Source organism: Athene noctua, chromosome 22 (genome assembly GCF_965140245.1).
Source record: "Athene noctua chromosome 22, bAthNoc1.hap1.1, whole genome shotgun sequence".
In the NCBI taxonomy this organism is placed as follows: Eukaryota; Metazoa; Chordata; class Aves; order Strigiformes; family Strigidae; genus Athene; species Athene noctua.
In genome coordinates, this window is record NC_134058.1 from 7,865,155 (window position 1) to 7,881,269 (window position 16,115).

The 16,115-nt window shown below is 44.8% G+C and overlaps 1 protein-coding gene across 1 annotated transcript in view; it reads left to right on the top strand.

Moving 5' to 3' along the window:
• Positions 1-16,115, top strand: part of FBXO42 (F-box protein 42) — a 48,570-nt gene that overhangs the window by 7,210 nt on the left and 25,245 nt on the right. Inside the window, exons 2-3 of the mRNA XM_074924983.1 lie at positions 8,377-8,643; positions 11,081-11,197. Of these exons, the coding sequence (XP_074781084.1) occupies positions 8,394-8,643; positions 11,081-11,197 (367 nt within the window). The 5' untranslated portion in view covers positions 8,377-8,393. The remainder of the gene's footprint in view (positions 1-8,376; positions 8,644-11,080; positions 11,198-16,115) is intronic.

Below are 16,115 nucleotides of genomic sequence, written 5' to 3' on the forward strand. Positions count from 1 at the left end.
TTGTTTATTGCAAAAATGAAATTCTTCCATATCCTTCCTCCTTCATGTGCATGTGCTAAGCCAGAGACCACGTCGCCGGGGGGGAACCAGAGGCTTGAATGTGAGCACCTGCATGACAAGTTGCCCCACTGGTAAACCCTGACCTTGACCTAGTGTGTGTTTAATTTTCCTCAGCTCTAAAACTTCATTCTTTGTTCCCACAGCAAAACCTTAAGCCTGAATTTTGTAGCGAAGTTGGAAACTTAAATCTTGACTGGTGGTCCTACTGCTTAAAGCAACAAGAGGCTGCCTGATTTACATGGACAGCATTGCAGCGTGGGTATTAACGCTGATTAGTTGAGTCTCTTGAAGTGCTGGTAATTTCTGAAGGAAGTTGTGGGCAGTAGTGTGTGTCTGTCTCTCAATGGGCTTTTGCCAGGGTTGGTTTTCTTGGAAACAAGGCTTACACAGTTTACTTTTCCCCCTCACGCTAATTCCTGTTGCCCCTTTTCTACCTAATTCAATGAAAGGATAAAGGTCTCAAAGACCCTGAATTCCCCCCAAGTTTCACAGGATGGGAAAGACCCTGGGAGTGCCCTTGCTGAAGACAAGAAAGCTCCAAATCCTTGAGACCAGAGGAGCTACTGGGGAGGAAAATGGTCCAACACCCCCAGCACCATTGCAGCAGGTGGTGGAGGCTCAACCAGGAGTGATGTATCAGTAGGAAATGACATTTTACTGCTTCCCGAGCTGCCTGTTTTGCTGGCTGAGCTGGAGGAGGTGGATGTGATCCAGGGCTTTCCCGGCCAAGGAAGTCGTGCGCCGGGTCGGACTCTGACACTTGCTGCGGGCTGCTTTCCTGTGGCAGTGTTTGCTTTGACACGTGGGCACCTCGGGGACTGCGGTTTCCTCCGCGTGGGCAGCAGCTTTAGTGGGAATTGTGCTGGGAGCAGCTGTTTCGATTCATTGGGTTATACTGTGCAAAGAAAAGATTTTATTTTTTAAAAAATCCCAACCACAATGAATAAGCATCTCGTGCAGTCTGTCAAAAAATCAGGAATTAAGTCCCTCAATACATTTGAGTACCTCCTAGTTTTGTTAGCAAAACTTACTCTCCAAGGTATTTCCATGCTTTATGTGTAACTGTTTTGCCTGGACAGGTTTTCTGGGCTGTTTGGACACAGAAATGGGCATTGGGCTCTCTGGAAATGTAACCACAGAAGTGATGTTGTGTTTGCAGACTTATTTTTTGCACAGTCAAAACTAGTCTGGCTTTTAGATCAGTAGCATGTGTTTTCCTCGTGGTTCAGCTGTAAATTTGCTTTCATTTGCCTGAAACCTATATACAGATTAACCAGTTTTAGTCGTTCTGGTAGGTTTAAGAGATGTCTGTAGAAAGTAAGGAGTGCTGTGTCATTTTTACAGGCTGTCCTCAAAAATAATTAAACTGCAGCTTTCCAAGTGCTGCCCGTGAGCTCCAGAGCTGCTGCACTATCTTGACGAACGAGGGAGGTGACAATTATTTCCAGAATCTGTTGTCATGTGTTTGCTTGGTGTTATTGAGCAGGAGTTTCTGCCAATAAATCATCACAGATTTGGATAGGTACTGAAAATCGCATCGGATACTTTTATCCAGACAGCTACTGTGCAAACTGTTTATCCTCAGACAGTGTGTTAAACAGCAGAAACATCTGCACATTTTCTTGTAAAATTCTCTATTTTCAAGTCTCAAAGCCTTTTAGGTGCTTGTTTTGGGATCGTTCTCATTTTCTGGCTAGCATGCAGTTTTACCTTCATTTTGAAATGAATCATGATTTGTTTTGCTAGAAAAAGTTCAGGCAAAAATAATTTTAATAGTGTGAAGGGAGCCAGTAGAGGGAGTGTGTGAGCCCAAAATAATATTTATGGCCCTACAAAATTTAGAGTGATTTCAGTAGAGCGGATGAATCGTAAGAATAAACCTAGACACGGTCCAGCTGATTACTGCATCTGAGCAATGGTTTTCAAACAGACCGAATTTGGGTCTGAGTTACTGGAATGATCCCTTCTGTGTTTGGAGGACCCCAGCTAGGGTTGATATTCAGACTTAGTAATTTTCGGTTTGGTTGGAGGGATGTAATGGTGTTGAGCAGTTACTGAGATTTCGGAGTTGGAGGCGTGCACATGGAGGCTGGAATTTTTATCAGGGAATCCCAAAGAGCACGGTGCCCCATGTACGGATGCCTGGCCCACCCAGATCACCTGTTAACCTAAGGATAAATATATTTAATGCCCAGTGTGATTAAACTGGCCAACAGCATGAGTGTGAGCTCAAATGGTACCTAAATAAGTAATAAAACAGCTTCTTTTGTGCTGCTAATGCTTATCAAGCCAGGCTTCAACAGGTTTTAAACAACTTAAGCTGTTCTAAAGGTGATAACGGTGTCGAAAGAAACTCGAAAGTCTTCAAATCCCGTTTGTTACAGATGCATTTTGGGGGTTTTGTTGGAGGCTGGAGATCTCAGCTTGTTTAGCAGCGTTCTGCAGGAATATTTGGAGATGGACTTTATGCCTTTCCTTTTTGGTCTGATTCTTGATTTGTTAATATTTTATTAAGCTTTTAGGCCAATTCTGAGGTTTTGTCCTGTTTATTCCATCAGCAAATTCGAATAACAGGTTTTGCTGTTTACACCTGAAGTGTGGTGTCATTAAACTGTTTCCTTTTGCTCTGATGAACTGTACACTAACGACAAGTGCATAAAATGTGTGCTACCTAGGTTTGTATTCCTGTAATAAATCCAGAATAAACCCCAAATTCTCTTTCTCATTTTCAACATTTTAATTTTGTAGGAAGATAGATTAGGCAGAATTTATTTTTAGGTTGCTGTGCTGTTTGCACAATAAATCTTGCTGTGTAATGTTGCTACTTTCTTTTTTCTGAAAGCTTAGAATAAAAATGAGTAGGAATATGGAATAGCTGAGGGTCAACTTATCAGAGTGGGAGGGATTTCTGGTAACTCTAAACCTTTTTATTATAATAATATCAATTAAAATTCAGTTGCAATCATGCTCTTTCATTACAGTATGGTGCAGGTTATATAGCACTGTAAAATGAAGTCACGTAATTTTGTTTCTGGAGTCTCTATAAAAATACTGGTTTAACAAGCAAAACATGCAGCAGGGAGGTAGTACTGAAAGATACATATTTGAATTTTCAAGCTCGCAGATGGAATTTAGGAAACCTTTACTTTCATAGATGAAACTAGGCCTTATGTGAAAGGAAAAAAACAATTTCCTGTTGAAAGGCAGATAAAGGAAAAAAAAAGGGGGGGGGGGGGGGAAGCTGTGCTTCAAAGAACTTATAATTGCCTGTTTTGCAGGGATAAGAAGAAAAGCGTGGTGCAGGTATCCCCGAGGTCTTGCTCATTTGTCTGGGCGCAGTGCTCCTGCTGCAGCACAGACAGGATATTGCTCATCGTTTGGTTTCCTAGAGGCTTTGTTTTCTTTTTTTGACTAAAATCTGGTTTTTTCCCATTGAACCTGTCTAGCAGTTGATTTTCAAATTCATCAGCTCTAACTGATGCAAGTTTTGGAGGACTGGAAATGGTGTCTTGTTTAACGGTGTTTATCCCTAACCCAAATCCTGTGGCTCCCGCAGACCTTTTTCTCCTTGTGCCATTACTTTCATAAAATAGTGTGCTTCTGGCAAGGAAGCAGTGCTTTATTTTTCCTCTTGCATCACTAGAAAAGAGCTCGGGACTTCTATAGGGCAGCTGACAGTAGCAAAAGCTGAACTGGGAGATGGGAGCTGCCATCGCAGTCCTGGATGGCACGGCTGCATGAGACAAACGAGAAAATATCATGCAAAAATAATCCTTCCGAATACATATAGGATTTTCTTCAAGGAAAGCAGCCTAATATGTCTGTCTGATGGAATAGGCTTTTTCTTTTTTTAAACTGGGTAAGAGAACAAGCCTGAAAGGTCTAAATGTGTCCATAAAAGCTACCCTGCCGTGCCAATGGGGCTGTTGACAAGCAGAATAAGCAGTTGCAAAGTATGAGGAAGAGTCTGGAGTGGGTTAGAGGCAGTTGCTATCTTCCACCCCTAAATTAACGCTAGAGCTTCTGATTGCCAAGTGCAATTAACCGTTCTGTTCTGCAGAGTCCCTTTCTCCTTCCAGCCGAAGCAGTCAGCCAGCCAGGGCTGGGTCCTTTCACACACCTTTATTTTTTTTTTTTTCCTGGGTGAGAACATAGCTTCTACGACTATGTTTGGAGAGAATTTTTTGTGGCATGTGAAAATGAGCATTCCCTTATGTGTAATGTGCTCTGACTCAGTACTATTGCACAGCCTCTTATTTTCATTCAAGAACTTTCCCTTGGAGGCTTTTTTTTTCCCCTCTAAAATCTGTTGACTTTTTTTAAACAACAAAAAAAAGCCAGGTCAAAAACCCTGCGGGTTCAAGCACTTCTTAAAACAGCTGAGAGTTGCGGAGAAGAGGAGATAGCTCAGGATGGGAACCACTGATGCCACCCATGCCTGTGAACTGGGGTCCATGGGACCAGGAGAGATGCCTGCAGGTAGGAAAACCTTGGGTCAAGAGGGGTTTTCCAGGAGCAGGCTGGCTGCCTGATGTTGCTACTGGGCTTTGAGAAGTGCTTAAACCTGATGAGTTTTGTTGCCTGTATTTAATATTTGTCATCTGTTTGTTCCACTGCAGTGGATAATTACAATAGCAAGGTCTTAAATAATTTTAGGAGGGGAGAGAGGGAAAACCGAAGGGCTCTGAAAGGAGTTATAAAATGTCTTGCCAACTGGCAGTGAGACAGCTTTTAGGAAGGGCCAGGCAAATTTGATCAGCACTGGCAGAGCTCTGTTTCGATTGCCCTTCTAGCATTTCTTTACATGTTATTGTAAGCAGCTGCAGTTCTTCCTTGGTAGGGCTTTAGGCTAATTTCTGAATGCTGTAAAACGTTTCTGCTGCTGGAATAGAAAGGCACTTCTCTGGGACCAGGAGGGCTGTAGGATGCAAAAAAAGTGTATGATGCTTCAGGGGGCTCATGTTGGCCTTCACAGCGATCGATCCAAACAGAACAGGGCTCCTGGATCCGTCCTGACGAGTTAATTGAATCGCATGTACTTTTGGACAAGACTTGACTGCTTAAATACCTCCGCTGCGGCTTTTTGAGTGCTTGGAGATTAATTTTAGCTTGTGTACAAACTGAAGCCCACTCAGTGCAAGCAGAGAGCACCTGAAGAGTCAGGATGAATGAGAAAGCACCTACTGCATTTCCCGCCCCCCCAAAGTGCAAATGGGACAGAAACACTCTGTTCTGATCTTTGAATAACCAGTAAAAACATGGGCATAGGATTTTCTCCTGTGGACCTGCTGAATAATTGGTAATAGGAGCTGGCTGGGATGCTTCAGCTCTCTCTTACCAACTGCTGGGTTTCTATTTTCCTTTCTTGATGTTGGAGCAGGGTTATAGGACAGGACTTTTGCTGCTTTGCAGTCCGGGGGTGGTTATTCCCAGCCCGCTGTTCCTGTGCCATAAGAGCAAAATCTGCATCCGTGGCAGGTCAAGCTTGAAGGGTTATTTTGATGGCAACTCGCCTTTTGGGAGTTTAATTTATTGCTAGTCATGTTTTCCTTAAGAAAAACAGCACAGCGTGGGTGTGAAAACTTGGAGGATGGATATTTCTTATGCTCAAATGTTTAGAAAATTAGTATCTAGCAAAGTAGATGCATTTGAGTATTTATAATATTATCAAGTGGCCTGGTAAGACCAGACAAAACTCGGGGCAGCTTCTCCATCCTCAGATCTGCACAAGCATGTGCTGTTTGAACCATCAAGGGGTTCCCCTGCTCCTCCTGCCTTTTTTTAAAATGGGCCTTAGAGATGCTTTTCTAACCCCCAAGTTGTTCGGTGCCTGTGATTCACTTGGTGTTCTATGGTGTTCCCAAGCCGGCTCCAGAGGATCAAAACTGGGATTTAATAATTGGAAAAAAACCCTTGCTAGCTGGGTGTTCATTCCTGTGCTTCTCATCTGACTTCCTTCAGCAGGTTTTGGACATTATTTAAAGGGTAAATAAAAGCTGTTGGGAAACACACATAATCTTTGCTTCTAAACCATAATAACACCACAGATGTCTTGTGTGAACCTGTCAAGCTGAGGCTTATGTTTGGTGTTGTCACCCGCAGGTGTCCCATTGTACCTGATCTGGATGCAAATGCTCTTCTGTTTGGTTTTCTAGCACATTTTTAAGGTGTGAAACACTTTCTGCTCTGCCTGGGTAGACGTGGTGCTCTGTGTTTTCCCAAGCTGTGAGATAGGGTCTGACCCCCCTTCCTCCAACCTCCCCAGCTCAAGCAAAACTGCATCCCGTGGTTGGAGTACCGGCAGCCTGTGGCTTCCTGCCATGCCCTGTCAGGATGGAAATCGGCACATGCACTTCGTGATGATAGATGCTTTCACTTGGAGGAGACCCAACCCTCTGTTTTTTAATTATTTTTTTTAGCGCAGTTCCACTTTTTCTTTTTTTTTTTAGCTTTCCATTTCTTAATCTTTGGGAATTTGTGTATTATCTGCTGCGTAATGCAGTTTGCTGGCAGCAGCAGCAGTGCTTGTGTCAAAGTGTTTGGGTTTCAGCATTTCTCTGTCATAACATTGACTGTAAGAAGGATTTCTGACATGGGAAAACGTGCTGAGCATCTGTTAGGATGATAAATGTAAGTTCAATTTTGACGTGGTTTCTACTGAAGATTGACAGCCCTATGGATTTTTCTGAAGCTGCTTCATCGGGGAATGTGACAAAAGTGGAGAGGAGTGCTGTCAAACGTAATTTTTCTGAGCATGAATTAGTTGTCATGGCAAGCTTTTCTCCTCTACATCTCCGCTGTCTGCTATTCCCATGGCTCTTTGGCTCAGTATATGCTGGGATGGGAAAACCTTGGGTTTAGCTGGGGAAGACAGCGGAGTTTGCATCGCTGGAAGCCTGTGACAGCAACTTAGTTTATTCCCAATATCTTAAATTCTTTCCACCAGTATTTGCTGCAATACTAAGAGTTTGGTAAAAATAAGATACTATATACTTGTATTTAAATATACTGGGCCAAAAGACATGTCTTCCCTCTTGAGGAGCAGGTCTTGCTTCCTGGGCTCGCTGCAGGTGGGATTTGTTCCATGGGCTGTGGTGATCTGTATCCCATCATCCTGGTCCATCTGGGGATGGCCGGGCACCCTCTGCCTCCTGGAGTTGGGAGAATCTCAGGTTGAGTGATGCAGGAGCTGAGGGCTTGCCCTGTTTTGGGTCCTTTGTTACAACCTGCTGTGCGAGGAAAGGATAAAAAGGGAACTTGTGGCTGCAGTTTTTGGAAAAGAAAGTACTTGTGTCGTCCTCAAGAGCTGTATTGGTTTGAGCCATCAGTGCAGGTGTAATCATCGAGCAGTTGCATCCCTTGGTCTTCACCCGGCAGCACTGTAAGGGAAAACTGTCACCACTCTCCCCAAAACAGGTCGGCTGTTTCCTAGGAAATAGGGTTCAGGGACTTGTTTTGCAGCAACAGACATGGGTTTATCTGCACACTGTGCCAACTGGCAGAGTTGGATGCAGACGCTCGTTAAGATGGATTTATTTCATGATGTATTCCTGTCACCGGTACGTTACCTTATGCTTAAGATGCTCTGAATAACTGGAGATGCAATATTCAGTATTCCAGCCTTTCATCAGCAGTAAATCCTGTGGGAGTTATTTCTTTCCTGACCTACTGCCAGCAAGAACTGTGTGCAAGTATTTAATAAAAAAAAAAAAGGGGGGGGGGGGGGGGGGGGGAGTTGTTAAGGGAGAATGGGATGGGGATTTTTTTCCCCAGTGCTTGCTGCTGAGTTGCTTGGGGTAAAGCAGGCTTGCTGGCAAAACTGGTTTCACAGGGGAGGAGGGGCTGCAAAGCTGTCGCTTCCATCCTGTCTGCCTTGAGTTGTTCTCCATGCAGTGGGGATCCCTTTCCCCCTTGCTGCCTGGCCCCACAGTGCAAACCAATGGGGCCACCAGTGCAGCAATGTGATGCCTTCTTGTGTTCGGTGAGGGAGAAGGAGTTTGAGAGGCTGCAATTCCTCCAGCCGTGGGTTGGGTTTTTTTCCCTTTCTGGTACCGTATGTAGACAGCAGTAGGGCTGGGAGCAGTGAGAGATGAAGTGGCCTGGGAAAATGCTGCGCCGATGGACAACTTGTTCGTAAACTGTGCTCAGCCTCTTCAAAGCTTTGCAAAAACCACGTCCTTGACTTGGAGTTGGCTGGGGTAGAGCTTAACATAGACTTTTGGTATAACATACATGACTTGCAGATGCATTTCTGATGCTGTTAATTTTCTTTGTGACTTTACTGTTGTCTTTTTTCTTGTTTTTCCCATCTTGAAGCTTTGAAGTGGAATGCCATGGCCAGTTCCTCGGACAGTGAAGATGACGGTTTCATGGCCGTGGATCCAGAAGACACTGTGGTTGAAGGAACGATGGAGCAAGATGATGAGCCACATGCTGAGCTGGAGGTCGAGGAGACCAGGCATAACAGATCAATGTTGGAGCTCCCAGAAGAGGTTTTAGAATATATCCTCTCCTTCCTTTCGCCCTATCAGGAGCACAAAACTGCTGCCCTTGTCTGCAAACAGTGGTATCGACTGATCAAAGGTACAAATAGCTGTAATGAGAGTGCATTTTTTTAGTTGTGGGAGTTGTATCCCAGCTGCTTTTTGCTTTCATTTAGACTCGCCTGTTTTCCCTTCAAACTCAGAAACGTGACTTCTGCAAAATGCCAGAAAAATAGCTACAGCCATCAGGTCACTTGCTTTGCTCAGGGCGTTGCTGCTAATGGTGCAGAATTGAGCCCCTCAGCCTCTTCTGTAGTTTAAAAGAGTGAAACCCAAAAAAACCCACAACAGAGCAGCTCACTTATGTTGCTTTTGAATGTTCCCTGTGCACTGCTGGCGTGCAGCGCTGTTGACCTTGCATTCAGGCTTCCTCTCCACCACACAGCAGCCCCTGTTGCCATCGTCCCATGTCTAATGTGACTGTAATTGTGCTTCGTTTGCGTCTTGCTCAGTAATTAACGTTCCCAAAGCTTATGCTTTTGACTGGAAACAAAACCATGTCTGGTTCTTACAGCTCTGCTGAAGATAAATGGTATATAAAATCTACATTAATGTACATCTACATATTCAGACTTCCTGAAAGAGTAGCCCTGAGATACAGATACTTCACTTTGCCTCTGTGCAGCATTAATTCTGGAGCCTTATGGGGATATTTTAATGCTAGATATATATGATATGACAAATAGGTAGGTAAAATTTGGACAAGGATACAAGCAAAGCTATCTGTGTTGGTATTTTTTTGAATACATTGGATGTTTTCTGTTATGTTTCCATCGGGGACACTCACTTTGATTGCAAGCTTTGTTAAAAAACAGGCAGCTTAGGAGGAGACCACAGTTAAATCAGTAGGAAATGAGGCACGCTGCTGCATGAGGGTAACTTGTTTCTTCTGGAAAACGTAGAGCGGGTGTCAGGTGAGAAACGCCTTTGGCAGGCGTGTGGGGTGATGTCTAATTTGTGGACTTCTCTGCACATGTGAAAGCATTGCTCAGATTCCAGGCATTTTCTGCTTTGCCCAGAGTTTCACAGGCTGGAGGCTTTAAAAAAAAAAAGCCCATTACTACTTCAGAAGTGAGCATTGCACAAAATTGCTCTTTTTGCATAATTTTGGGTCAGCAGCAGCTCGTGCCCCTGGTAAAAGGGTGTTTTTTTGTGTCCACGGCCCTTGAGTTGCTGCTTGGGCACACTTTCTCACGCGTGCTTGTTCCTGGAGTCGCCTTAAGAGATGCAAAGGATACAGCTGGAATGAACAAGCACCTGGTGATTCACCCCAAAAGAGACTGTGGGAAACATCCCTAGAGTGGAGGGGAGGGATGAGCAGCCCGAGGCGCAACGTGGCCTCAGAGTGAGTTGTCCAAGTCTCTGGTCTCAGGGGATGAGTGGTGCTGGGCAGCCATGGCATTTTTGTGGCAATTATAGGGGAAAAAAAAAAAAAGGCGAGAGTAATTTCTAACCTGCACATTGTAAAGCAGAGAGGTCACTCGAGGTAAACGCCTGGTTTGTTTTCTTCTGTTTAATTTTTCCTGTTTGTCAGGATACATCTGCTATGAAATCCTATAGCTCAGATTACATTTCCCGCATGACTTTTGGGGACCAGCTGCTTGAGGACCCTGGGCTTTGCTTTTTTTTAAAAATATTTCCTGCCTTATATGCCAGAGCATGATTTCTTGCTGCGGGTGTTCCTGACAACGGGACTTTCAGTAAGCAAATCCTCAGGGAAAAAGTCTTGGCAGGTTGTGGCATCCTCAGTGCGAGGGCTGCCATAGCATAGCGGATGCCACCAAGCATCTGCTGAGCTACTGCAGTTGTAAGTCTTTGCCAGACCCTTTTCCTTCCACAGGGAGCAGTCTCTGGCCCCTCTCAGCACACACACAGACACATGTACTCCACACGCAGAATTAATTGCAGCTCCGGGGCTGGCCTGCTCTGTGGAGGAGCTGTTGTTGGCCAGATCTGCTCCCTCATGCGGCTAAGGAGGAATACTTTCACCTAAGACACACTGACTTTTATCACTGATGTCTCCTCTTATATTTATTTGAGATTCCTGTGCAGTAGCTGCATGTACGCTCTTCAAAATTCATTACTGCACGTTCTCAAAGGTCCGTTAAGGGAAGGACAGCTGCTCCTCTGGGGGTGTGATTAGGGGACAGCAGGCTTGTATTGCAGCAAAGAGGGTTGAAAACCAGCTCTGCAAAGGCATCACACGTGCTTACCTCTCACAAAGGCTTTGCTTTACCAAGCTAGAGCTGACAGATATTGGAAATGTAGTGAATCAGTTAGGTGAATGCTGCTGATTTTTCCACATTTGCAGAGTCCCTATTCTTTATTCTCTTTAATCCTCCGAATCTCCACCAGCGTATTTATAATCTAAATACAGGGTTTCTTTATAATTGCTGTCACGCTGCTTGTGCAACTGTGCAGGCACAGTTTGTTCCTAACATGCCCCAAATTTTGCTGACATCTTCTTTTTTCCCCAGGTGTGGCCCATCAGTGTTATCACGGCTTTATCAAAGCGGTGCAAGAAGGAAATATTCAGTGGGAGAGTCGCACTTATCCCTACCCTGGCACCCCCATCACACAACGCTTCTCACACAGTAAGTAGCAGCTGGGAAAAGCTCTGCTCACCTAATTTGTGACAGGAAGCTGCAGCCGAGGGGTTTGTGCTGCATTGCTGGGGATTTAGCAGTGCCACAAGTGCCCGTCGCTGCAGCAGAATTTCGACCAGTCGTTGTAAGACGCAGCTCTGCCAACACAAACACTTTGCACAAAGAGTAGGGGATGCAGTAGCTGCTCGTTGTGGTTATTGGCTCATTGCTCCTAGGAGATGTTAATGGGCCTGGGGTGGGATTTTTGCTTTCTGGTTTTGCAGATTTAACGTGCAGACTTCTTTCCACGGCTTCCTTTGAGTCTGAGCATTGTGTCCTATTCAATAGAAACCTCACTTAGATGCTAGACTTAAGTCATTACCATCAAAGCCAATGAGTTTGCATGCCTGCAGCACTCGGGGATGTACGCTGGCTGCTTTTACAGCAGATCATCTACATCTGTAATACAATTTGTAGGGGGCTGAGTGTGGCTTGCTTCAAAATCAAACACTGAGCTGCACGCGAGGAGTGTATTTGCTGATAGAAGTAAGCGATCCAGTTGACAACACTGCTTAATGTAGAGGTGAATTTTTGCCCTGCTTCCAAGTTTCTGGAAGAGAACAGGAAAAAGCATTCATGTTGAGGAAAGATTCTTAAATAAAACTTGTTATTTGTGCTGCAATAGCACTGAGCTGCCTCAGCCTGCTCTGCCAGGTAACATAGTCAAATGTGACAGAAATTGAGTCTTTGTGGCTTTGACACTGGGCCTGGGCCCTCTGGAAGGTGGTTCTTCTGGGGAGAAAATTTCATTTTTCTAAAGGTAAATAAACATGGTGTAAGCAGTGCGATTCCAAGAGCAAGCAGACGTAAAATTTTCATATTCCCAAGTAATAATTTATGAAGCAGCCTCCTGCCAAGACAAGTCCAGGAGACACTGCGGGAAGCTCTGGTGAAGTCATTGTGCTCTTCAAAGATTTCCTTATCCTCCTAAGGAATAAAAAAGGCACCACTGTTCATAGCTCATTTTTAAGTGACCGTGTTAGTAAAGTGCTTATCAGTGACTTGCAGATTTGCCTGTGTTTTCCCCTCAATTTTTGCAGCCTTTTTGCAATTGGTGAGGTTTAAGTCTTGCTAGAAATTACCTGAAAAAGGCCCAAATATTGCACCAGGGACTTGCTGTGTGCTCTTTATTCTGCTGCCCACTGGGGTCTTCCTCTGAGCGTGTCACTGTTATATTCGATCCAGAATGAGTTGTCTTACTAAAGCCCTTGCCCTTGGAGCATGTAATCTGTATTAGTCTCACTATTTGACAGTGTCCCGACTCTGGTCAGCCCTTGGTCGCTACAGAAGCATTATTAATGCAATTCGTGTGCAAAAAGCTAATCTAGATTAACATGTTTGCTGACTTAAATTGATTTTTTTTTTTAAGCAGTTCTTCAGATCTGTGATATTTGCTTTCCCTACAACAGTGTTGCATGTTTGTGGGTGGATTCCAATATGAAACTGAAGCTACAAATGATTAATTGCAGAAATTCACACTGAATCTGTAAAGCTATGATCTACAATACTAAGATGTGGTGAGCCGAGGTGAAGTAAAAACAGAACGTTTGGGGAGGGGGGAGTGAGAGAGGACTCTCAAACACCTTTTTTTAGGGATGAGTGATTTGCCAGGTATTGTGGGAAGACGTCATCTACCAGGCATGAGTCGTTTGAAGTCAACAGGCAGTGGTAGCTGGCATCAAAGACGTAGCTAGGGCTATCTCTTTTCCAAGATTTATTGGAAATATCCCAGAAGTGCTCATATGGAGCATAAAAGGAGAAGCAAAAGAATTTTAAATAGTTAAAGGTCACTATGTCTTCTATCAATTCTGAAGGGAGTGATAGAAAAGCTGTTTGATAAGGAATAAGTAATGGAAGTTACTGTCATCTCGTGGGGTGGGAGTATTTGGCAAGTCCTTTGATCAGACAACTGATAACAAACTTTATGGATGGGCTGTAGGTTTTCTGAAGGATTTGATTGAAGCTGCAGAACATCAGACGATATCAAAGATCCTGGTTTTTAGATACGAATGTACAGGAAGAAATACTTCATGCTTGGGTGTATATATAACATTATACACCAGGTGTAATGTTTGCAGTAGTCATCTAATTCTTTTTTAGCCCTAATGTATGAGCCTACAAATACCATAGCAGGGCGATGACTCATGTAGTTGAATAACTGGCCACAATCAGAAAGCGATGTCAGAAGGCGCAGGAATGCAGAAACAGAAAAGCAGCAGAGGAATGCCGACCGTTGTGCCAGAAATATTGATCCTTTGATGGAAGAGTGACTAATTTTAAGTACTGATTATTTTTTTTTCCATGCAGTCTGGGGAGCATGGCACCAGCATGATGACTAATTAAAGCAATTTTGTGGGTTTACTCGTGAGAGGCAAGGGAGAGGTAAAAGCTGGAATGTTGTTTGTTTTACAGGATGGGCTGCTTTTCCACCAGAGCTACGGCTCTTCACATCACTGCCTTTTGGCTGCACCAAGTCCTTGCACTGCAAGGAGTATTTTAGAATATAAAATAGTATTTTAGAGAATAAGGAGATAGATGTGGGATTATTTTTTTTCTTTTCCCCTGCTGAAGATGTGGAGAGCTGGGCTTTCTGAGGTTTGATGCGTTTTTATCGTGCTGCAACTTGCAGCGGAGTTGGTGTAAACATCCGTGCCAGCCAGCAGGACGGGGCGCTTTCATCTGCAGCCCTGCCTCCTCCTCGGCGCCGCCATCCTGCCGGCGCTCGTGCCAGGCGCGGTTGGGCACAGAGAAGTTACCTCCAAAACCCAGCCCCGCGTTGGGGGAAGCAGTGCCAGCAGCTCAACGAACGATGCTCACAGCATCAGCTTGGCAGGGTCCTACTGGGAACGCCGATACTGAGGGCTGTCAACCTTTAGCCACAAAGCCACGGTGCTGTTTTGAGCAGGACTGCATAGCAATGGGATTTCAATACGTTTTTTTTTTCCCCTCCCTCTCTCCGATGGGGAATATGACCTTTGAACTTGGATAGGTTACTTTATTTGATGTCCTCAAAGTTTAAAAAGTCAGTGCCCTTTAATTATCACAAAGGACATGTGCTTTGCATTCAGTTTTCCCTTTCCAGTTAATCTTTATTTCAGTTATCTCACACTCCAGGTGAAAGTTTCTGATGCTTTGCTGTGCAGCACAGAAGGGAAATGGGAACATGTTCAAATTAAGCTGGCTTTGCAGTCTGTTTGGGTATCGGTGTCTTCAAACATCAGAAATGCTTATTCTCTTCATTTCCAGTCATGAAGATATGCCACTTCTGTAGTACTAACACTCTTGGACATGCTGAATTTTGCTGGGATTTAAGGGCTTTAAAAAAATCCAAAATCCTGAAAATCCATCTAGTGGTCTCCAGCTGCTTGTTTTCCACACAAAAAAGGCACCAAGGACTTGCACCCTCATCCCCTGATTTATTCTACACCTTTGCAAGGCTGGTTTAAACTGGAGTTTTCACATGTGTGCTTTTTTTGTATTTTTATTTTTTTCTTACCCAAACTCATCTGTCTCCCTCAGCTTCAGAAGCTTTAAATGGCTTGCTAATAAGAAGTAGGAAAGCACAGTTTTAAATTATTTTGGTCTAGGATTAAAATACATGCCATGTGGACGTCATGGTGCCTGGCGGGCTGGCCTGGTTTTTAAATCCAAATAGAGGAGAAGAATGCTGCCACCTCCCCTCAAAAATAATAAATGAGCTGTGCTGGTGTGTGAAAGCTGTGACTGCCAGGGGTAAGGAGGTAAGAGGCTCTCAACCTGTCATGGTTTAGGTAGAGATTAGATTGCTGAGGAAACTAAACCTTTCAAGAAAGGTTAAGGAGTAAAACCACAGCATTGCTTTGCACCAGGTTTTAATTGCACATACTTCAGGTGCGAAGCACTGGCTGGTGTCTTCCTGGCAGGAGCAGCCTACGAGGGGTCTTAACATGTAAAAATGATAAAGGGTTAAATCTTAATAAGTAGGTAAAGCTATAAAAATGCTCTTGATCATTATTTCTTAATTCTGTCCCAGGTAAATCCACTACACCACTATTTATAGATCCTGCACCCTGGCCAGAGCTCCGAAGCGATGTGCCGTGGTGGCTTGGTGTGTGTTTTATTAGTTTGGCAAGACCTGGGCTGAGATGAAGACAGTTCAGTTGCACGTAAAGACGTTGCGTGGACGCACGTAGGAGAGACCTGGGTGGTCTCACCCCATGAGCACACCCTGTGTCTCCAGCTCCCCCAATCCTGCTGTGTGGTCAGCAGAGTGCCCAGGACTTGTCCCTAAAAGCCAAGGGCATGGGGGCTGCCGGCTTTTCAATAGGGGATCTGCGTGACAGGGCTCGGGTCAGACAATGGGACCCTCGGCGAAGGCCACCGGGCGTCCCCGCGTCCCCCGCCGAGCCGCGGTATTGTCTGCGGGCGCTTGAATGCGCCGGTTTACGGCGTCGCCCTTCATTCAGGGCGGCGAGATGAATATCGCTGGCGTACGTACGGGTGGGCTGCCTTAAAGAGCTCTTTCGCGCTGGGACTGCCTACCTCCAGCCAGCAGAATCGGGGCTGTGGGGATGGATCATTGGAAACCAGAGACCTGCTTGTGCTGGTCTGGAGCAAAGCTGGAAGCAGGGACTTCTCGTAGGGATTTGCTCTGAATCGTTCTCTCTTGCTACCAGAAGTAGGTTGTCAGCCTTTCACTCCAGATGCTCCTTTATTTAGGCTTTTTTTCTTCTATCTTGCGTGCTAATCCTTCATCTTATCGCTTTCCTTGTGCTGGTTATTTACGACGGCACACAATCCTCAACCTGAAGATGCTCCGCGGAGCAGCTCCTGCATAATCCCCAGTGCTTCCCACCTCTGTCTCAGACCCAGGGCCAGATGCTGCCCT